The 24,513-nt window shown below is 32.2% G+C and overlaps 1 protein-coding gene across 2 annotated transcripts in view; it reads left to right on the top strand.

The window, feature by feature from the left end:
- Positions 1-20,915, top strand: part of LOC134725318 (zinc finger protein ubi-d4 B-like) — a 29,860-nt gene extending 8,945 nt beyond the window's left edge. Inside the window, exons 4-9 of one of the 2 annotated variants that reach the window (XM_063589038.1) lie at positions 7,400-7,602; positions 11,951-12,164; positions 14,537-14,674; positions 17,851-17,963; positions 19,641-19,722; positions 20,817-20,915. In XM_063589038.1, the coding sequence (XP_063445108.1) occupies positions 7,400-7,602; positions 11,951-12,164; positions 14,537-14,674; positions 17,851-17,963; positions 19,641-19,722; positions 20,817-20,884 (818 nt within the window). In that variant the 3' untranslated portion in view covers positions 20,885-20,915. The remainder of the gene's footprint in view (positions 1-7,399; positions 7,603-11,950; positions 12,165-14,536; positions 14,675-17,850; positions 17,964-19,640; positions 19,723-20,816) is intronic. The other variant, XM_063589045.1, reaches the window with a different exon arrangement.
- Positions 20,916-24,513: the final 3,598 nt, after the last annotated feature.

Here is a 24,513-nt window from a genome sequence, read left to right as displayed (position 1 = left end):
AGGTCCAAAGGGTCCAAAATTAAACTTAGTTTGATTTTAACAAAAATTGAAATCTTGGGGTTCTTTGATATGCTGAATCTAAAAATGTACTTAGATTTTTGATTATTGGCCCAGTTTTCAAGTTGGCCCAAATCGAGGTCCAAAATTAAACATTGTTTGATTTCATCAAAAATTGAATAATTGGGGTTTTTTGATATGCCAAATCTAACTGTGTATGTAGATTCTTAATTTTTGGTCCAGTTTTAAAATTGGTCTAAATTAAAGTGCAAAGGGTCCAAAATTAAACTAAGTTTGATTATAACAAAAATTAAATTCTTGGGCCTCTTTGATATGCTGAATCTAAAAATGTACTTAGATTTTTGATTATGGGCCCAGTTTTCAAGTTGGTCCAAATCAGGATCTAAAATTATTATATTAAGTATTGTGCAATAGCAAGTCTTTTCAATTGCACAGTATTGTGCAATGGCAAGAAATATCTAATTTCACAATATTGTGAAATAGCAAATTTTTTTTTAATTTAGAGTTATCTTTCTTTGTCCAGTATAGTAAGCAAGAAATATCTGCAAGAATTTTTTTTAATTGGAGTTATCTTTCTTTGTCCAGTATAGTAAGCAAGAAATATCTGCAAGAATTTTTTTTAATTGGAGTTATCTTTCTTTGTCCAGAATCAACTTAAATCTTTGTTATATACAATATACAATGTATATTCACTTGTTCTACCAACTAATAAATTTAAATAATCTTTACCATTCAGTGATAACAAGCAGTTTTTTACATCTTAATATTTTATGATGTATTTAAAGAGTAGTAATTGTTGCAAACTTCATTAGAATATTCTAATTGAAATTAGTTTTGGAATAAGGGAAAGGGGGATGTGAATAAAAAATTGGGTTCAATTTTTCTCATTTGGAATTTCATAAATAAAAAGAAAATTTCTTCAAACATTTTTTTGAGAGGATTAATATTCAACAGCAGTGAATTGCTCTAAGAGAAAACAAAAAATTTTAAGTTCATTTGAATACATTCATTCTGTGTCAGAAACCTATGCTGTGTCAACTATTTAATCACAATCCAAATTTAGAGCGGAATCCAGCTTGAATGTTGTGTCCATACTTGCCCCAACCGTTCAGGGTTCAACCTCTGCGGTCGTATTAAGCTACGCCCTGCGGAGCATCTGGTTAAAATTTAAAATTGAAATCAACTTCAGAAACTTGAATTTAAATCATTTATCAAAAATATTCAATTATACGCTTTAAGTTTTTTAGGTTGTTTAGATACTAGACAGTTAAGATATCCATGGAAGAAAAACAAATCCGAGTGAGGCTTGAAAGTTTAACAATATTTGTATGTTTCTTAACTGGATGGGAGAAAGGTTATACAAATTAAATGAAATCACAATTTTTGTCTTTATTTCTTGGTTTGCTGAGCCCATTTGAACCAAATTGAGTTGGGATACTTAGTTCTTAGTATGAATCTTGCACGATGAAAGACAAATACATCTGGGGCCTTATGCGCAATTGTATTTCCAAAGGCGGTAACGGTAATATTTTATTCTGTTGCTCAGTCCATATCGTAAACATGGATATGTATGATGGCTTGTTTCCGCAGCTCTGACATTTTCACATATGTTGTTAAATTTTCAGGGTACAAAGTGAGATTTCTTTTTCCGTAAGTTAGCATACCCCGAAAATCCTTTCATGATGCGGCTCCTTGTGTTAAAAAATATCCTTTTTATACGACCGCAAATTTTGAAAAAATTTTCGTCGTATATTGCTATCACGTTGGCTGCGTCGTCGTTGTCGTCGTCGTCGTCCGAATACTTTTAGTTTTCGCACTCTAACTTTAGTAAAATTGAATATAAATCTATAAAATTTTTTCACAAGGTTTATGACCACAAAAGGAAGGTTGGTATTGATTTTGGGAGTTTTGGTCCCAACATTTTAGGAATTAGGGGCCAAAAAGGGCCCAAATAAGCATTTTCTTGGTTTTCGCACTATAACTTTAGTTTAAGTTAATAGAAATCTATGAAATTTTGACACAAGGTTTATGACCACAAAAGAAAGGTTGGGATTGATTTTGGGAGTTTTGGTTTCAATAATGTAGGAATTATGGGCCAAAAAAGGGCTTAAATAAGCATTATTCTTGGTTGTCTCACAATAACTCTAGTTTAAGTAAATAGAAAATAATGAAATTTAAACACAATGTTTATGACCACAAAAGGAAGGTTGGTATTGATTTTGGGAGTTTAGGTCCCAACAGTTTAGGAATTAGGAGCCAAAAAGGGACCCAAATAAGCATTTTTCTTGGTTTTCGCACCATAACTATAGTATAAGTAAATAGAAATCTATGAAATTTAAACACAAGGTTTATGACCATAAAAGGAAGGTTGGTAATGATTTTGGGAGTTTTGGTCCCAACAGTTTAGGAATAAGGGGCCCAAAGGGTCCAAAATTAAACTTTGTTTGATTTCATCAAAATTGAATAATTGGGGTTCTTTGATATGCCGAATCTAACTGTGTATGTAGATTTTTAACTTTTGGTCCCGTTTTCAAATTGGTCTACATTAAGGTCCAAAGGGTCCAAAATTAAACTTCGTTTGATTTTGACAAAAAATTAATCGGTTGGGTTCTTTGATATGCTGAATCTAAAAATGTACTTAGATTCTTGATTATCGGCCCAGTTTTCAAGTTGGTCCAAATCGGGGTCCAAAATTAAACTTTGTTTGATTTCATCAAAAATTGAATAAATGGGGTTCTTTGATATGCCAAATCTACATGTAACTGTGTATGTTGATTCCTCATTTTTGGTCTTGTTTTCAAATTGGTCTACATTAAAGTCCAAAGGGTCCAAAATTAAACTTACTTTGATTTTAACAAAAATTGAAATATTGGGGTTCTTTGATATGCTGAATCCAAACATGTACTTAGATTTTTGATTCAAGGCCCAGTTTTCAAGGTGGTCCAAATCAGGATCTAAAATTATTATATTAAGTTTTGTGCAATAGCAAGTTTTTTCAATTGCACAGTAGTGCGCAATGGCAAGAAATATCTTATTGCAAAATATTGTGAAATAGCAATTTTGTTTTTAATTGGAGTTATCTTTCTTTGTCCAGAATAGTAAGCAAGAAATATCTAATTGTAAGATTTACCGAAATACCGAATTTCACGATTTTTGCCGATTTTTGACTTCGAATGGACCCAAAACCGGAAGTAGTTGTTTCCTATGCGTATTTCAATAATAATAATGATCAGTAGTTATATGGCTGTGGGTTTGCACTATCTTTGCCAGTTTTATGCCTCTGAACTTCTTGTGTAAGATACAGATGTAAAGCCTACCCCTCCAGAAAACAGAGTTTTAGCCAATTTCTATTTTCCAAGTCCGTATTTGTGCTCAAAATGCTACTTATACATGAGAAACGTGAATATGGATAGCCTCAGGTTGACGGAACATGCATAACTTTTAAAATAAGTATCATAAAGTGGACTTCTAAAAGTATGGAACGCCATTGGAGCCAAATAACGGTTATTAGGGTCCGCCCGTCAAAAGACGGGTACCGCATGGTAAGGGTTAACAAACTTTAAAAAAAAAAAAAAAAATTTTAAGCGTTTTTGTACTAGTCCTTGTATCTGGAGGCCTTACTGACCCGTTCTGACCCATAATAATAAGAAAAAACATCCAAATTTGAGCTAAAACTGAAAAAAAAATGGTTTCTTTTACCAAGGTCCTTAACCCTTACCATGCGGAATTGTTTTTAGAAAATGTCTAATTTTCGTTTATTTGCAAAAATATGCAAATTATATGCAAATGAGCTTAGCCCTGTTGCTGTAGGATATTGATTTCTTTAAATCTAATATAGGTGATCACGGGGTGGGGTGGTCGGGGTGAGGAGGCGGAATTTTTTTGGCGGGAATTTGCCCCAAAGTGGGTAAACAGGTGCAAAAAGCATCAATTTTTCCGATTTTTCACCCCTTCTCTTGACCCAGAAGACCCAGGGTTGCTCGTTAAGGTATCCAGCTGTAGCCTGCGTGTAGAGTGGACCCTAGGGAACAAATTGACCCCAACAGTTGTTAGGTCGGAGTGAATCTGATCTTGATTCATCAGTCTACAGAAGGTCATTTGGACTCAAAATACCGAATTTCACGATTTTTGCCGATTTTTGACTTCGAATGGACCCAAAACCGGAAGTGGTTGTTTCCTATGCGTATTTCAATAATAATAATGATCAGTAGTTATATGGCTGTGGGTTTGCACTATCTTTGCCAGTTTTATGCCTCTGAACTTCTTGTGTAAGATACAGATGTAAAGCCTACCCCTCCAGAAAACCGAGTTTTAGCCAATTTCAATTTTCCAAGTCCGTATTTGTGCTCAAAATGCTACTTATACATGAGAAACGTGAATATGGATAGCCTCAGGTTGACGGAACATGCATAACTTTTAAAATAAGTATCATAAAGTGGACTTCTAAAAGTATGGAACGCCATTGGAGCCAAATAACGGTTATTAGGGTCCGCCCGTCAAAAGACGGGTACCGCATGGTAAGGGTTAATATTTTATGATGTATTTAAATGAGTAGTAATTGTTGCAAACTCCATTAGAAATTTTAATTGAGATTAGTTTTGGAATAAGGGAAAGGGGGATGTGATTAAAAAAAATGGGTTCAATTTTCTCATTTGAAATTTCATAAATAAAAAGAAAATTTCTTCAAACATTTTTTTGAGAGGAATAATATTCAACAGCATAGTGAATTGCTCTAAGAGAAAACAAAAATTTTAATTTCATTAAAACACATTCATTCTGTGTCAGAAACCTATGCTGTGTCAACTATTTAATCACAATCCAAATTTAGAGCTGAATCCAGCTTGAATGTTGTGTCCATACTTGCCCCAACCGTTCAGGGTTCAACCTCTGCGGTGGTATAAAGCTGCCCCCTGCGAGTAGGTCAACTTTATTTGTTGTATGGAAGAATTGTTTTTATTTGTTTTAACCAATAACTACATTAATACAATTGTTTTAATGAAATCAATGCTAGCACTGCATGCAATAATCCTATATCTATCAGTCATCAAATTGCAAAATATAAAGGCTTTGGATTTTCTATAAAATGTCCATATATTTAGCATTGAATCAATTCAAGGGTACATAATCCTTAATATACCCATAGTTTTTACACACTTATTCAATGTTCCTTTACTTTCCAAATCAACACATATGATTAAGTTCAGTCACTTGTTAAAAATAAAAACATGTCCAATATCACTACACAGAGATGTTTTATTTACACACAACTTTTGAGTTCCTCATTTTGAGGCACATAATTGAGGAACATAAGGGATATTGACACACCTGATAGTAAATTTGTAAGAAATTATCTTTTCTTATTTCTATCTATTAAAGGCTCAAAATGACATTTCACCCATTTTCATCATTTTCAAGCCAAAAATTTGGTTTTAAGGCATAATTTTTTTTTTTCCTTATTGGTGACCTATGTCTTTGAAGCAATATTTTAGCCTTTCATATAACAATTTTGGACCAAGTGTTATAGAATGTTTTTAGCTCACCTGGCCCGAAGGGCCAAGTGAGCTTTTCTCATCACTTGGCGTCTGGCGTCCGACGGCGTCCGTCGTCCGTCGTCGTCGTCCTGCGTTAACTTTTACAAAAATCTTCTCCTCTGAAACTACTGGGCCAAATTTAACCAAACTTGGCCACAATCATCATTGGGGTATCTAGTTTAAAAATTGTGTCCGGTGACCCCGCCAACTAACCAAGATGGCCGCCATGGCTATAAATAGAACATAGGGGTAAAATGCAGTTTTTGGCTTATAACTCAAAAACCAAAGCATTTAGGGCAAATCTGACATGTGGTAAAATTGTTAATCAGGTTAAGATCTATCTGCCCTGAAATTTTCAGATGAATCTGACATTCCGTTGTTAGGTTGCTGCCCCTGAATTGGTAATTTTAAGGAAATTTTGTTGTTTTTGGTTATTATCTTGAATATTATTTCAGATAGAGATAAAGTGTAAAAGCAATAATGTTCAGCAAAGTAAGATCTACAAATAAGTCAACATGACCAAAATGATCAGTTGACCACTTTAGGAGTTATTGCCCTTTATAGTCAATTTTTAACCATTTTTCGTAAATCTTAGTAATCTTTTAGAAAAATCTTCTCCTCTGAAACTGCTGGGCCAAATTATTTGAAACTTGGCCACAATCATCATTGGGGTATCTAGTTTAAAAATTGTGTCCGGTGACCTGGCCATCAAACCAAGATGGCCGCCACGGCTAAAAATAGAACATAGGGGTAAAATGCAGTTTTTGGCTTATAACTCAAAAACCAAATAATTTAGAGAAAATCTGACATGAAGTAAAATTGTTAATCAGGTCAAGATCTATCTGCCCTGAAATTTTCAGATGAATTGGACAACCTGTTTTTGGGTTGCGGCCCCTGAATTGGTAATTTTAAGGAAATTTTGCTGTTTTATATTGAATATTATTATAGATATAGGTAAACTGTAAACAGCAATAATGTTCAGCAAAGTAAGATCTACAAATAAGTCAACATGAACGAAATGGTCAATTGACCCCTGTAGGAGTTATTGACCTTTGTAGTCAATTTTCAATCTGCTTCCTTTGTTTAATATTCACATAGACCAATGTTTAATATTCACATAGACCAAGGTGAGCAACACAGGCTCTTTAGAGCCTCTAGTTTTGTTATTATCTTGAATATTGTTATAGATAGAGATAAACTGTAAACAGCAATAATGTACAGCAAAGTAAGAAATAAAAATAAGTCAACATGACCAAAATAGTCAATTGACCCCCTAAGGAGTTATTGCCCTTCATAGTCAATTTTTAACAATTTTCATAAAATTTGTAGATTTTCACTAACATTTTCCACAGAAACTACTGTTATAGATAGAGATAATTGTAAGCAGCAAAAATGTTAAGTAAAGTAAGATCTACAAACACATCACCATCACCGAAACACAATTTTGTCATGAATCCATCTGTGTATAATATTTAATATTAACATAGACCAAGGTGAGCGACACAGGCTCTTTAGAGCCTCTAGTTTTGATATTCCGATACAAATATGTCAACACCTCTATTTTCCCTATCATTTCATTGAAAAATGGTTCCTTTTACATATACCTGTTTAAAAGTAAAATTTTTAGCTTAAATGATCTGTGACCCACTATTTTTTTTTCCGAACAATTTTATTCACTTTCTGTAAAGAATAAAGTAACTAAAAATACTGCACTTCTGATAGAACTTGGAATAGTCCCAAGCCACTTTAAGCAATTAATTTTAAATCTAACCTTGTGAGTGATTCAGGTTCCTAGGAGCAACCAGATTATATTTTCTGCAAAAACAACCAAGAAATTTTTATGATAACAGTTTTATTGACAGATATGCATCAAATAAGTACAGTAGAGAATCCAGCTATTCGAGTAGAAGATGAGAAGAATGAGTTGAGTAAAGATGCATGGTATGATGAATATGATGATATAGATGAACCACCAGACGCTGGCGAAATGGTAGATGACCAGTCAGATATTAGTGACTTTGAAGAAACATATATTAAACGCCGCAAGAAAAAGGTGAATAGAATCATTATAAGAATTCTCTTACAACTCAGGGTAGAATACATAGGCAGTTTCACCAGGGGGCACTGCCACATGCCCCTCCAGTTAAAAAGTTCTAACATAAATTTGTTTATACTGAATCTGCTTACAAATCTAGAGCAGAATTAATCACATCTTGATTTGACTGCTTAAACTGGCCGCTAATTAATACCAGCGTCCACATGCATGATTTATGACAACTTATCAGTGGGTATGTAGATATTGACACCTGTGTAGTGTCTCTTTGCAAGTTAAGCTTTAATGTAAAATACATTATTTACATGTTGATTGGAATAGTAGGAATTTTTATTTGGTTTATAATACGGGCGCACTACGTTTGCGCGCATTTGGGGATTAAAAAGTTTTACGTTTGCGCGCAGCTTTTGATTACAATTGCGCGCATTCATTTTACAGGTAAACTCAGGTAAAATTATAAATAAAAATTAAATAAAAATTATAAATGACTATATCTTGTAACATGATAAATGTGACTTTAAATTATTAATTTTAAAAATATTTGTTAATTTAAATATTACGTTGTTTATATAGAATTCTAAATATAAGAATAAAGTGATCATGATAATCCTTGCTATAGCTTAAGGCACACATGTAACTTCATTCAGAAGAAGAAATACTTATTGAAAAAGACCAGTAGAGTTTGACCATGGCTAGAACAAGGAATACCCAAACTCTACCAAAGTCAAGAGATGGCGTTCACAGCACCATGGATGTCTTAGAATTGAAAACAAACAAAAAGGAATCATATATGTACATGTTTCTAGGCTTTAGAACATGTGCATATAATAAAACGGAGTTATACTAGACGAAATCACACTTCCACCTCCTCGTTGGTGAACAGATGACTTACACTTACGAAAGGGGTACTTATATTTGTAAATAATTAAACAAATTTATAAATAAATAAGTATTATTACATGTATTTTACCTGAGTTTACCTGTCAAAAAATGCGCGCAAATGTAATAAAAAGCTGCGTGCAAACGTAATGATTTTTGCGCGCAAATGTAATGGTAATGCGCGCAAACGTAATGCACCGTATAATACAATACAGATTAAGATCGATTACCAGGTGAATTCTTCTGATCTGTTTTTTTTTTTTTAAATAGGTACAAATATATGTTTAATGTAGATTATGTTGGTATACATCTATCTTTTTTTTTTTTAACACTCTAATTGATTCTTTATTGCACATATTGCTGTTTAATAATTAAACTTGGTGTACAGCATTTCATCAAGTTTCCCTGTTATATTACAACTGAATACCCAGGGATAATATTCAGTAAAATTAACTAATAAATTACATTGTTTTAATTCACACATTAAACTATTATTATATGTGTTACAAATAGTCTTTTCTACATCACTTAAAGTATTTTCAGATATATTTATATAAAAAATATCTACACACTAATTGTTTTACGGAAATTGATCATTCATCCGGAATGACTTTTTAGGTTCTTTTATTATTTAATCAAAAATAAATATTGCGGTCAAGTGAGCTCTTAAAACCACATCGAAATTAATAATCCAAATTCACGAAACACTTCAAAAAATATTGTCCAAACACGAGGATAAGTGGTATACATCTATCTTTGGGATATCTATTCATTCCAAAATACAGTACTCACAACAACATTTCTTGTGAAAGATTTTTTTTTTTTTACATTAGCACCAGTTTTCTTTCAAAAACTATGAAAAAAATAACAAGCATTATATAAGATTTTCATAAAAGGCTTTTTAAACAATATGTAATAAAATTATGAAAAGAAAAGTAGGGTTTAGCAGGCAAATTTTTATTAGCACTAAATGGATAAAACTGGACAATTTCAAATATTTTGCAATAAGTCAAAAATAAGAGTAAGCAACATTCTAAGTGCAGTCGGTGGGTTCATTTTTAAACATCAATTTGCTTTGTACAAACTTTATGGAATTTTGTGAGACTAGGACTGTAGCTTTTCTTTATGCCCCAGCCATAGTGGAGGGGGCATTAAATTTTACCCTTGTCTGTACATATGTACATCCGTCAGACTGTTCGTCCTTAAGTTGGTTTCCGTTCTCTAACTTTAGTTTGCCTTGACCAAATGGTGTGAAACTTATACACCAAGTACACAATGCTTATTACCACAAAATACAGCTCAAGTGTGAATTGTTGGGATGACACTTTAACCGTTCTAGAGTTATGCCCCTTTTCAATTGGAAAAATTGCTGAATATTTTGTTTCCATTCTCTTAACTTTAGTTTTCCTCAATCAAATGTTTTGAAACTTATATAAAATGCTTATAACAACAAAATACAAATCAGTTAGGAGTTTTGGTGGTGTTGCTTTAATTGTTCTTGAGTTAAGCCCCTTTGCACATTGAAAAATAACGGAAAGTTTCATTTCCGTTCTATACTGTAAATTCAGAAATTATTGCAAGGTTTTTATTATTGGGAAAAATGCGACTGAGTTGTAAACGCAATAATTTAAACTCGCATTTTGAAATATTTTATATGAATTTAACAGGATTTTTCTCAAAATCGTAAAATTTAAAATCACATTTAAGTCTAAAATGACAAAATCGCAATAATAAATGCACGCAATAATTTCTGAATTTACAGTAACTTAAGTTAGCCTCAACCAAATTTTACAAAAATTATACACAAAGATTATTACCACAAAATAAAAATTTTGGTGGTGTTACTTTTACTGTTCTAGACTAATTAATGCCCCTTTACAAATGGAAAAATTGGTGGATTTTTTGTTTCGTTTCTCTTTCTTTGGTTTGCCTCAACCCAATGTTATGAAACTTTTACACAATACTTATGACCACAAAACTCAGATCAAGTACAAATTTAGTTAGTGTCACTTTTACTGTTTTTCAGTTATGTCAGTTTATAACTTTATATGATATATTATCGCCCGTCCCTATGCCTATATCACCCTGCTTTGTCGCTCAGTAATTCTCATATCAAGACTTCAAAACGAAACCAGGCATTATCAGCGAAGTCACAATGTGAGAGGTACCGATTATCAGGTTATCTGATCTGCATGTTGATATCGTAAAATATCAGCTGCGAGACATAATATGAAGCTTTTTGTCGAGTGAGCGTAGCGAACGAGATCAAAAAGCCTTCATATAATGTCAAGCAGCTGATATTTTACAATATCAATATGCAGATAATCTGATAATCGATTTATCGGGCTATTTTTGCGTGTTTCAGAAGTGTTTTCTTTGTTTCACCAGCACACAAAAGATGACTTGATAAGTTCGGGTCAAAGTTATTAACGTCGGTTCAAACATTATGACGTCGCTTATATGTCCGGGTCAAAGTTATTAAGGCCGGGTCAACGTATTTGACGTCACAAAGACATGATACGGAATATTATTAAGAGCTGAACAGATTGATATAGACAGTGGGACAACCGATAAGAGAAGTTATCAGCGACGTCACAATGCAAGAGGAGACGTTATCAAGCTTGCTTTCGTCAAATGTAAAACTGTCTTAGGGAGAGGAAAAAATACCATTAATAGATTAATAAGCAGATAATCAGGTTTTCTACATATAGATATTGTAAAATATCAGCCGCTGGACACAATGTGAAACTTTGTAGTCTCCATTTATTTTCAACATTACCTATCTTGATAGAACAAAGCAAAATTCAAAATTTAGATTTAGCTGACTTTTTAATGTTTAGAGTTGGGTACCCATATTGGCCAGGGACACAATTTTGCCGTTTTATGATTTTGAGGTGTAAAAGCTTCAAAGGATGGCTGAAATGAAAGACATATACCGGTAAATGATATTATATAACAAATATGATTATTTTATAAAACTGAGACAAAATTGCGGCACCTACTGAAAAGGACCGAAAAATTTACAACGATTTTCGGCCAATTTCATGAAGAAAAAACATGAATTCAAAGAAGTATTTCTAAGTAATTCTTTGTCTGAATGCCCTAAATTTCAGTTCTTAACACCTTTGAAATGTCTGCTATTCATCTATAATGAAATTGATTTGATCAATGTTGTTTAAAGCTGCGGTTATTTGGTTTTAAATAGATATGTAAAAACGGCGAATATGTGTCCTCCATTGACAAAAAATCAGGAAATTTCAAACACCCTTTAATCTAACTTTTCAGATGATTATATTCAAACAAACACGTTTTCAAGCTTAAGAATATTTTGCGTTTGAAGTTATCTTCATATAGAAATATCAGTATACTTCAAAAACATTTAGACCTGAACATAAACTTTAGAAAACATAAAAAGATGTGGCGAAATGAGCACCCCACTCTATATATATTTTCTTAAAATTGATAAAAGGGACCTGGAAGAGGAAGAAAGAAGAATATTGATAAAGATAAAGACTTAAACCCAGAGGAAAGAGAAAAACCATATGCCTGTGAAGTGTGCAATGCCAGGTATAAGACAAGACCAGGATTATCATATCATTACAACCATTTCCATAATGGTATCATAGATGATCAAGAATTATCTCAGTCACCCAAGCCTCAGAGATCAACTCGCAATTCCAGTGGTAAGATATTTAAGCACTCTTGATGAAGATTTAGATATGCCTAAAGTTTAAGTATAAAGATGAATACACTGATTGGTTCTTACATGAGTCCATAAAATGAATAAGAGAATTTGGATAAAAGAAGGCCCAATTTCCCCTGTATTTATTTCACTCACATAGTCAATATTTATTGTCAAATCCTACTTGAAATTAAATATTACAGAGTCGATATCATTTACTGAAAAACTGTTAAATTTTACACATTTCCATATATATTAAATTCTGTTAAAGGTATTTTTATACAAAATTGCAAATTTGTCATGCTTTTGCAAATTATGGCATCTATAGACTAACTATGCCAGCCAAAATGAACTAATTTGTACCCAAAAGACTGTACATAGCTTTACTGCCAACATAATATTTGTTTGGTAAACAATGTTCTTTTTGTTCATTTTTCAGTAAAATACTGAAAATTTGTAAAATATCTCAAATTTGCAGTCTTGTGTATTCATTTTTGTTGAGCCTGCGACTTTTGTCACAGAAAGCTCAACATACATGTAGGGATAGTGATCCTCCAGCTACAGTAGCAGCGGCCACATTAGCTAAGTTCTTAAGAGCTTTATATTTTAGAAAGTGGAAGACCTGGATGCTTCATTCTTTGTATACAGATGCATCATGTTATGAAGTTTCCGCGAGTCACATGTCCATTGTCCTTGACCTCATTTTTATGGTTCAGTGACTACTTGAAAAAAAGTTAAAAAAAATTTGTAATGTTAAATTCTCTATTATTTTAAGTAATAGGTTATGATATTTGGTATGTGCGTACCTTGCAAGGTCCTCATGCCAATCAGACAGTTTTCATTTGACCTCGACCTCATTACATGGATTAGTGAACAAGGTTAAGTTTCATATCTCAGATACTATAAGCAATAGAAGTAGTTTATTAGATGTATGAAAAGATTGTAAGGTGTACATGTCCAACTGGCAGGTGTCATCTGACCTTGACCTCATTTTCATGGTTCAGTGGTCATAGTTCAGTTTTTGTGTTTTGGTCTGTTTTTCTCATACTTTATGCAATAGGTCTACTATATTTATTGTATGAAATGATTGTAAGGTGTACATGTCTAGAGGGCAGATGTCATCTGACCTTGACCTCATTTTCATGGTTGAGTGGTCAAAGTTAAGTTTTTAAGTCTTGGTCTTCTTATCTTATATTATATGCCAAAGGTCAACTATATTTGGTGTATGGAAATATATTATGATTTATATGTCAGTCCCGCATGTTTTATTTGACCATGACCTCAATTTCATGGTTCATTGCACAGTGTCAAGTTTTTGTGTTTTGGTCTATTTTTCCGAAACTATAAGTAATAGGTCAACTATATTTGTTGTATGGAAGCATTGTTAGCTGTACATGTCTGCCTGGCATGGTCCATGTGACCTTGACCTCATTTTCATGGTTCATTGGTCTTTGTTTAGCTATCTTGGTAACTGTTAAGTTTATGTGACAGTTGTAATAAAGCTTTATACTTAGGACTATCAACATAATATCAATGATTAGTAAAGAAGGCAGACATTTCAGTGTGTGCACTCTTGTTTGTTTGTTATATAAGATATTTATGTCTTTATATCTGTTAGCATTTAACTTACATGTATTTATATATTATATATATATATATTTAATGAATATAACTATTATATATATATATATATATATATATAATGAATATAACTAACAACCACTAACTCTTGTATATATAAATATCATTACTAATGTTAACCAGGTCTGGATAAGGTACCGGTAATCGATGTTTTAAACTTACAAATGTAAAGATTTCAATAAATATATAAATCTTTAAAAAAAAAAATAGAAACATCTTTTAATATGTACAAAACATAACCATACTTCTAGCTGATCATACATGTATGTATAAATGACGTTGCATGTATTCAGTGGTAAATTGATGCAGATGAACAGGAAAATTGAGATATGGCTGCATTGTACAAAAAATACATGGCATCATTGCTGAATAATTGTGAGTGAAACTTCAAGTTTGTCCTGTTTCTGCAATCTTAGAAATGATAAGCCAATAGTATCGAATGAAAAATAAATAATAAGCCATAAGAACAGCTGACTTAAAAAAAGTAACAACAGTATGCCAGGTTCTCATTGTACTTCATTTAAAATTTTAACATGTTTCTAACCCAGAAAAATGAACCACTTACCACCTAAAATTCAATGTACACGACAGTTATTGACATTTTCTTTATGAGACAGCCTTTTCCTTGCGGTTACAGTCACTAATGTATGAACACTACAGATATGTTCTGATAAGTTATTGTCTTTTATAAAGGGAGTTTTAATACATGTATATTATTTTTCTATGTTTCAGGTCCAAAAAGTAATATGTCGATAGATGATAAGATATCTGCAAATAATTATTGTGATTTTTGCTTGGGTGATTCCACTGAAAATAAGAAAACTGAGATGCCAGAAGATCTGGTTTCCTGTAGTGATTGTGGACGTTCTGGTAAGATGTATACATACTATTACTTATCCTATGTCACACACATTGTACAGCAGGAGACTACAATAGAGGTAGTGTGGTTAATATAAAAGGGAAATTGATGTAAACTATTGTTACAATTTTTTTTTTTTAAAAGTGTCTATATTTAAGAAATAATTCATGGGGATGGAATATATCGTGATTTTACCACGGGTTGGCCCTTTATGACAAATACTTTACCCTGAGCGATAGCAAGGGGTAAAATATTGACATAAAGGGACAACCCGTGGTAAAATCACGATATATTCAAGCCCCCATGAATTATTTTGATTCTAATAGGACAAATACGGCTATTGTTTTGGATTGAAGCGCTCTAGGTGGAGGCAAATATTTGCCATTCCCATAAAGAAACGCACTATTGAATTGGCGTAAAAGAACAGAGCAAACTGAATTAGTCACATGCTTAAAGTTTTTACAATAACGTATATAGATAGTTTTGGGTGAATTTAAATTATAATTTACTTATAATGTCTTATATGTTTTTAAAAAATCGGCTTATACAACATTTAGCATCGTTTGTTTACGTTTCCTTGTTGTTATGATTTTTATTTGGCAAGCGTGTATTTTCCTGTAAATGCTCATATTCTTACTTCATCGTTCTATGACGTTGGGTATCTAATTCATAAAAATGCATATGACATGGGAGTACGCTTGGAACAGCCTGACAATATATTCATATTTTACCACGGGTGTGTACTCAAAGTGTTTGAAGGACGTCATGTTAGAATTGGACATTTGTAATATACATGCATGTTAAACACTTGCATTCCCAATTACACAAGTTTTTAATGTTCAGACCATGAAGAAGGTATGATCAATGATGTTTAGAGCCATTACTTGGTTCCTGAAATCACAAAACTTGGGAAATTCTGCAATCCTTTTAAAATTATGTTTGAACTTTATTGACAAATAAATGATATCATATTTCAGATATTTAATTTCATAAATGTCAAGTGTGATGTTTAAATATGTTGCCTGCCAGGTCTTTAAAATTTTCTTATGTAAGGGGAAACCAACAATTAATTTTCCATGGCCTTACCAGTATATATTGACATGTAGTGGCAAGTTTACTCATAGTTTTTGGAAAAAATTGAATACGAGATAAGGGTTTCCCTAAAATGATATTTTTCCCTCACTAATATCTTTATGTATCAAAATAATGGCCTTGGTATTGTGTCCCATATATTAATGCTACATTGTATTATTTCATTGTGGAAAATACTGTGTCATGTTCTTTTATCATTTTTGTCGAGCCTGCAACTTTTGTTGCAGAAAGCTCGACATAGGTATAGTGATCTGGCGGCGGCTACGGCGGCAGCGGCTGCGTTAGCTAACTTCTTAAAAGCTTTATATTTTAGAAGGTAGAAGACCTGGATGGTTCATACTTTGTATATAGATGCCTCATGTTACAAAGTTTCCGTCAGTCCCATGTCCAATGTCCTTGACCTCATTTTCATGGTTCAGTGACCACTTGAAAAAAAGTTCAGAATTTTTGTAATGTTGAATTCTCTCTTATTATAAGTAATAGGATAACTATATTTGGTATGTGCGTACCTTGCAAGGTCTTCATGCCCGTCAGACACTGTTCACTTGACCTCGACCTCAATTCATGGATCAGTGAACAAGGTTAAGTTTTGGTGGTCAAGTCTATATCTCAGATACTATAAGCAATAGGGCTAGTATATTTGGTGTATGGAAGGACTGTAAGGTGTACGTGTCCAACTGGCTGATGTCATGTGACCTTGACCTCATTTTCATGGTTCATTGGTTTTAGTGAAGTTTTTCTGTTTTTATCTGTTTTTCTTATACTGTATGCAACAGGTCTACTATATTTGGTGCATGGAATGATTGTAAGGTGTACATGTCCAACTGGCAGGTGCCATCTGACCTTGACCTGATTTTCATGGTTCAGTGGTTATAGTTAAGTTTTTGTGTTTTGGTCTGTTTTTCTCATACTTTATGCAATAGGTCTACTATATTTGTTTTATGGAATGATTGTAAGTTGAACATGTCTAGGGGGCAGATGTCATCTGACCTTGACCTCATTTTTATGGTTCATTAGTCAAAGTGAAGTTTTTAAGTTTTGGCTTTTTTATCTAATATTATTTGCCAAAGGTCAACTATATTTGGTGTATGGAAATATATTATGATCTATATGTCAGTCCTGCAGGTTTTATTTGACCATGACCTCAATTTCACGGTTCATTGCAGTGTTAATTTTTGGTGTTTTGGTCTATTTTTCTTAAACTATAAGTAATAGGTCAACTATATCTGTTGTATGGAAGCATTGTTAGCTGTACATGTCTGCCTGGCATGGTTCATCTGACCTTGACCTCATTTTCATGGTTCATTGGCCTTTGTTTAGCTATCTTGGTTAATGTAAAGTTAATGTGAAAGTTGTAATAAAGCTTTATATTTAGTAAAATTGAGAATGGAAATGGGGAATGTGTCAAAGAGACAACAACCCGACCAAATAAAAAAACAACAGCAGAAGGTCACCAACAGGTCTTCAATGTAGCGAGAAATTCCCGCACCCGGAGGCGTTCTTCAGCTGGCCCCTAAACAAATATATACTAGTTCAGTGATAATGAAAGCCATACTAATTTCCAAATTGTACACAAGAAACTAAAATTAAAATAATACAAGACTAACAAAGGCCAGAGGCTCCTGACTTGGGACAGGCGCAAAAATGCGGCGGGGTTAAACATGTTTGTGAGATCTCAACCCTCCCCCTATACCTCTAATCAATGTAGAAAAGTAAAGGCATAACAATACGCACATTAAAATTCAGTTCAAGAGAAGTCTGAGTCTGATGTCAGAAGATGTAACCAAAGAAAATAAACAAAATGACAATAATACATAAATAACAACAGACTACTAGCAGTTAACTGACATGACATCTCCAGACTTCAATTAAACTGACTGAAAGATTATGATTTCAAAGGTTTTGTAAGTTTCTGAGGTGAATACTGACACCTTTGTGCTTTATAAAGAATATTTCCATAAAAAATTGGATGTGAAATACCTGAACGTATAAGAAGTCTGAATGACTATCAACATAAAATCAATGATTAGTAAAGAAGGCGAGACATTTCAGTGTGTGCACTCTTGTTATACATTTTTTGTTGTTTATTTTTTAGGACATCCAACTTGTCTTCAATTTACACAGAATATGATTGTATCAGTGAAGAAGTATCCATGGCAATGCATTGAATGCAAGTCCTGTGGTCTATGCGGAACATCTGACAATGATGTAAGTCTGAAAATATTTTGTATGGACAATTTTTTATGCACAAATTTCCAAAAATATGAACTATATTAATTATATTCCATGTGAGAGCAGCTATTTTTATTGCCATCAAGTTATTTTTAATGTTATTTTCCCCCACCAGCCTTCATGGTGGCCATGGTTTGAAATAGAAGATGGCTGAGATTGTAAAGATATATCAATTTTCCATGGCTTTCCAAACCTCTTCAAGAGAGAAACTATAAACAGTGATGATAATCAGCGAAACAAGATCTGATAATTGCTTGAAACCATCAACTGACTCCTTATAGTTGTTGTGCACATAAACTTATCTGAACCTCTCTTTTTTTTGGTTTATGAATTTGAAAAATATATCAGCCAGATAGAACTTTGTCAGTCCAGTAATAATGATCAACACGACAAAATACTAGGCTAGTGATATACATTGTACATATAGGCTCTTTGACATTGTTGCTTCTAGTTTCACATACATTCTGAAATCTCTTCCACATTTGTTATGTTGGAAGTGTTGGAGTTTGTCTAGTCTGCAAGGAATGGCACAGTTTGTGAAACATAGAAATGCTTATGTTGTTTCAATGAAGAGTAAAGTGTTGACTATTTTTATAAAGCTTGAAATAGTTTTAGAAGGTATAAGACTATATACCTTCATATCTTGAAGTGTTTGTCTTTCCATTGTCCTTGGATTAATTTTCATGGTCAAACTAATGCTTAAGAAGACTGCAAAGTTTTTTTTTTTATCCAATGAATTTGTTTATTATTAGGAGTAATAAAATAACCATATTTGTGAAATGGAATCCTTGCAAAATCTTACATGGCTGTTATAGTGTTCACATGACCTTGAACTCAATTCATGATTTAGTTCATATCAAGTTTTATTTTTTTGTGGTCAACTCAATATCTTTTAAAAATACTATGAACAAATTGTCAACTATATTAGCTGTACAGAATGATTGTTAGGTGTGCATGTCCAACTAGCATGTTTCATCTGACCTCGACCACATTAACATTGATCATTGATAATGTTGTTCTTATGTAATACTTGTAAAACCTCTCTCTTAAAGACTGCATACATTCAATTATGACCAATAAAGCAAGCAGATGAGACATTTCAGCCTTTGCACTTTTGTTTCAGTTATTTTAATTAGGGCATCAACTATATTTGGAATATAGAAAATCATTGCAATTTATACATTAATGCCATTTTCTAATAAGTTGTTTCAGGTCTCTATTGAGCCATGGAAATCTGTCTTTATTCTTTGCTGTTGCAGCAGAAACTAAAAAAACTTGATAAAGACAATTCTCTTGTATAAAATAAAAATTATATACAACAGATAATGTTAAGTCATAGGTATTTTAAGGGCATTAAGTGTTACCAATGACTGTTGGGTAATATTTATTTTACACAAACAAGACTTATATTATTTGTTTTGATATATATATTTTTAATAATTGATAAACGTTTGTTTAACAATAATTGTGAAATCAGATTCAAACATTTCCTAAATAAAATAATGGCACACATGGCTAATCACATGTCTCCCACATTTGAAACCACAAAAATTGCCAAATGTGACTTATTACCTGTTTTTTAATTGCTCTTCCACTCATCAATAAACAGTATCAATAATATTTTATTCCTATATAAACATTTATCTTTTGTAGGACCAGTTACTGTTTTGTGATGATTGTGATCGTGGATATCACATGTATTGTTTAAATCCACCTCTCACCACACCACCAGAAGGTATGTATTCAATAAATTCTGTAAATTCAGATATTTCACATGTAGTCATGAACTTATTATTTCGATTTTTGAAGAATGGAAAAAAATCTGAGAATAATTATTGCAATTTTCTGAAAATCTGCATACAGATATATGAATCAGATATCACAATGTGAATTCCTATTATTTTTATAATCACCAAGTCACATTATTAGCATTTATAAAAAGCTCACAATAATTTCCAAATGTAAATTAACAAATTTAAATTGAAAAGAAAAGATATAGGTAGATGTAAATATAAACGGACATCCCTGATGTTTTAGAAAATAACACTTCTTTATCAATATATTGAGTGATGGTTTTTATATGCCAGTTTACAGGACATATTATGGTATACTGTTGTCCGTCCGTTGTCAACATGTCGGACATAATTCAAAAACGCATTAACCAATTTGCATAAGACTTTGGTGAATTGTTTATATTGGCGTGAGCTCCCTTTCATTTTTTATAAATTTTAGATTTTAGTTTTCTGAGTTATGGAGTTTTATTCCTTAAAAAAAGGGGATTTTCCAGTTTTCAGACAATAATTCAAGAATGCTTTCCTCAACTTGCAAGAAATGTTGGTGACTTGTTTATATCTATTAACATGTTCTACCTTTTGATTTTTATAAGTTTAAGATTTTATGTTTCCAAGTTACAGGGTTTTATTTATCAAAAAAGGGGGATTTTCCAGTTTACGGACAAAAACTCAAAAATGCTTTCAGCAGTTCTCATGCAACTTTGGGCATTTGTTTATATCTATTAATGTAAGCTCCTTTTAGTATTTTAAAAATTTAGGATTTTAAACTCTCTTTTGATGTTCATAAATTTCTAATGTGACATTGAGAAGAAATTGAACTTTATTCTTTGAAAATGTGACGGGCGTATCATGAGCTCATGGCGCAGTTGATTATTTTATCTTGCAATGATCAATTCAATAGACACCTTATAAATAGAGTAATCTAACAAGCTTCTAGAATGAACCAAAATGATTCATTTGTTGATGACCCCATATTGATAAAATATAATTAATAAATTTGCACAATTCAAGTACATTGTATTTCCTTTTTTTTCAGGTAACTGGAGTTGTCATTTGTGCATTGAAGAATTTCATGGTGGAAAGAAGCCAGAGGGAATGAACTAGTCATCAATTGTCTGAAGATTCTATGCTATTAATAACTTTAAATATAATTGTTTAAAACATTGTTTAAAAATTTAAATGTAACTGTAAATCAAAATTACAAAAAACAAGATCAAATAAGTATCAATTCATCAGATTGAAATAGTTCAATACATAGATTGTATATGATCATGAAGAATAATAATTTTTTTTTATAGAAATGTGAAAAGTTATAACAAGTGAATGTGTTATAGTCAAAAATCTATGTTTACATGTTTAAGAATAAACTTTTTAATATCAATGTATCTCTGTTTGTCACAACATAAAATAATGAGATGTGGTATAATTACCAATGAGACAACTATCCACCAGAGTCTAAACAAAACAGAATAAGCAACTATATATAAAAAGAAGATGTGGAATGAATGTCACTGAGATGACTCTCCACAAGAGACCAAATGACACAGAAACAATTATAGGTCACCATACAGCCTTCAATAATGAGTAAAACCCATAATACAATGTAGTATAGTAAGCTATAAAAGGCCCTTACATTGCAAAATGTGAAGTACCGTATTTCAAAGAAGAAAACCATGTCAGTTGAGTCGTTTTAAGTCCTTTCTGTTTTTGCACACCTGGCCCACAGGGCCAAGTGAGCTTTTCTCATCATTTATCTTATTTTTTATAAAAAATGTGTCTAATGACCCCAGCTGCCAACCAATGAGAATGACATGGCTCAAAATAGAACACAGGGATCAAATACAAGTTTTGTCTACATAATTTTTGTTATAAATTGAAAAAATCTGACTGGGGAAAAAAATGTATCTATATACATCAAAACTGTCAGACAACTTCTTATAGGAGCAATTGCCCTCAAATAAAAAATGTTATGTTCTTTTCTTTTAAATTTTTGTCTATTATCTTGCAAACTTTAATAGCTAGAGAGAAATTTTAAATTGCATAAAAATGATTAGAAAGATAAGTTCTACAAATAAGTCTGCATGATCCAAATCAACAGTCACCTCCTTATTAGAGTTTGCCATCAATTAAGAAATAATTGATGCAAGCTATACTTTATTGTAGTTTTAACATGGCTAGGCATTATATTCGTGATTATTTTTGCCCTTTGCCCGAATGATAGTGAGGGCTAAAAAATTATAAATATAATGGCTTCCCATGTTAAAACTAAAATATAGTATAGCTTGCATCAATTATTTCAATTCTGATTAGGACAATTAATTTTCTATGTTTGATGTGTATAGGTGTAGAACGTTTGTATAGGCTCTTTCATGAACCTTCCTTTTTTGTTTGTAAACAAGAAAACGACTCGCAAAGTGATTTTTCAAAGGGAGGAGTTTGAACAGCCAGCATGAACGGTTTTCGCATCTAGGTCAAATATGTCAATTTTGAAGTGCAACATGTTACAGTCATAATAAATGAATTAGTAACAACATGTGCATCATTTAAGAGGTTGTAAATGTTTAAAGTTAATCAAATATATTAAATGCATGCCAATTTGATAAAACTCATTATTCTGTAGTAGTCAATATACGCATGTGCAAACAAATTTTATTGGATTTAGAGCATGGGTTTATTCATAAAGTGAATGAAGAACATCATATTAGAATGACGATTTTACCAATTTTTTGTGTTTTGTCTCATATCTTAATAATTATATTATACAAATATAGCCTTTGTATGAGGTCGATACAAGGATATATTGACCTGAAAGAAGTATATTGACTGAGGACGAAGTCCGAGGTCGATATACTTCTTTGGGTCGATATATTCTGTATTGACCTCATACAAAGGCTATATTTGTTATATTATTAATTTCCGACCATAATTGTATCAAAATCGTCATTTAGGTTTGTTGGAATTTTATAGATATTACATTGTTTCCTTGACAATAACAACATATTAGTTGTTATTTCATTTACTTTTTTTTTTTTACATCTTATGTATTTGAAGATTTTTGTTCGTCAAATAATCAATCACAGATATCATGTGTTTCAAAACGTTAAACAATATCCTGAAATTCGATCATTTCATGACGTCACAAAGTATATCGGTTTTTAGATATTCTAAATATAACCGTGCGATATGCTTTTTGCCGGTCAATATGCTTTTTGCTATCCGCCGTTTCTCTCTACCTTCGAAAATATAGTTTAACATGTGACTATCCCTTAACGAATCAAATTTGTTAAAATATACGAATTAATAATATTCTTAAATACAGAAAAATGATCAGCAAGACAAGAATTACAATTAAGACGATATGTAGAAAACTGTTCAACAATTCCTTATTTGAGTTATTGTTCTTTAATGGCAATTTTTATACGACCGCAAAAATTGAAAATTTTTGGTATGTATATTGGTATGACGTTGGCGTTGTCGTCTGTGTCGTCTTCTGAAGACATTTGGTTTTCGCACTCTAAATTTAGTAAAAGTAAATAGAAATCTATGAAATTTGAACACAAGGTTTATGACCACAAAAGGAAGGTTGGGATTGATTTTGGATGTTTTGGTCGCAACAGTTTAGAAATTAGGGGCCAAAAAGGGCCCAAATAAGCATTTTTCTTGGTTTTCGCACAATAACTTAAGTATAAGTAAACAGAAATCTATGAAATTTTAACATAAGGTGTATGACCACAAAAGAAAGGTTGGGATTGATTTTGGGAGTTTAAGTCCCAACAGTTTAGGAATTAAGGGCCAAAAACAGGTCCCAAAATAAGCAATTTTCTTGGTTTTTGCACAATAACTATCTATGAAATTTTAACACAAGGTTTATGACCACAAAAAGGAAGGTTTGGATTGATTTTGGGAGTTTTAGTCCCAACGAATTAGGGGCCAAAAGGGGCCAAAATTAAAATTTGTTTGATTTCATCAAAAATTGAACTATTGGGGCTCTTTGATATACCAAATCTATTAAACCATGTATTTAGATTCTTAATTTTTGGTCCCGTTTTCAAATTGGTCTACATTAAGGTCCAAAGGGTCCAAAATTAAACTTAGTTTGATTTTAACAAAAATTGAATTCTTGGGGTTTTTGATATGCTGAATCTAAACATGTACTTAGTTTTTTTATTATGGGCCCAGTTTTCAAGTTGGTCTAAATCGTGGTCCAAAATTAAACTTTGTTTGATTTCAACAAAAATTCAATATATGGGATCTTCAATATGCTGATTAATTTTAACCATGACTGTATGACATTTTATATTTTATGATGTATTTAAATGAGTAGTTATTGTTGCAAACTCAATTAGAAATTTGAATTGAGATCATTTTTGGAATAAGGGAAAGGGGGAAGTGAACAAAAAAATTGGGGTGGGGGTCAATTTTTTTTTCTCTTCAGATTTCAGAATTTAAAAAGAAATTTCTTCAAATATTTTTTCTTTGAGAGGATTAATATTAGTAAATTGCACAAAAGCAAAAAAATAATTTTAAGTTCATTAGACCACATTCATTCTGTGTCAGAAACCTATGCTGTGTCAACTATTTAATCACAATCCAAATTTAAGGGGCTGTATCCAGTTTGAATGTTGTGTCCATACTAGTCCCAACCTTTCAGGGTTCGACCTCTGATGTCGTATAAAGCTGCGCCCTGTGGAGTATCTGGTTTTCATTTGCTTTGCATTTAGCCTTACATGATA

This window comes from Mytilus trossulus, chromosome 1 (assembly GCF_036588685.1).
Source record: "Mytilus trossulus isolate FHL-02 chromosome 1, PNRI_Mtr1.1.1.hap1, whole genome shotgun sequence".
Classification (NCBI taxonomy): Eukaryota; Metazoa; Mollusca; class Bivalvia; order Mytilida; family Mytilidae; genus Mytilus; species Mytilus trossulus.
Note: the sequence above shows the minus strand (reverse complement) of the source record. Positions and strands in the feature narration are given on the sequence as shown.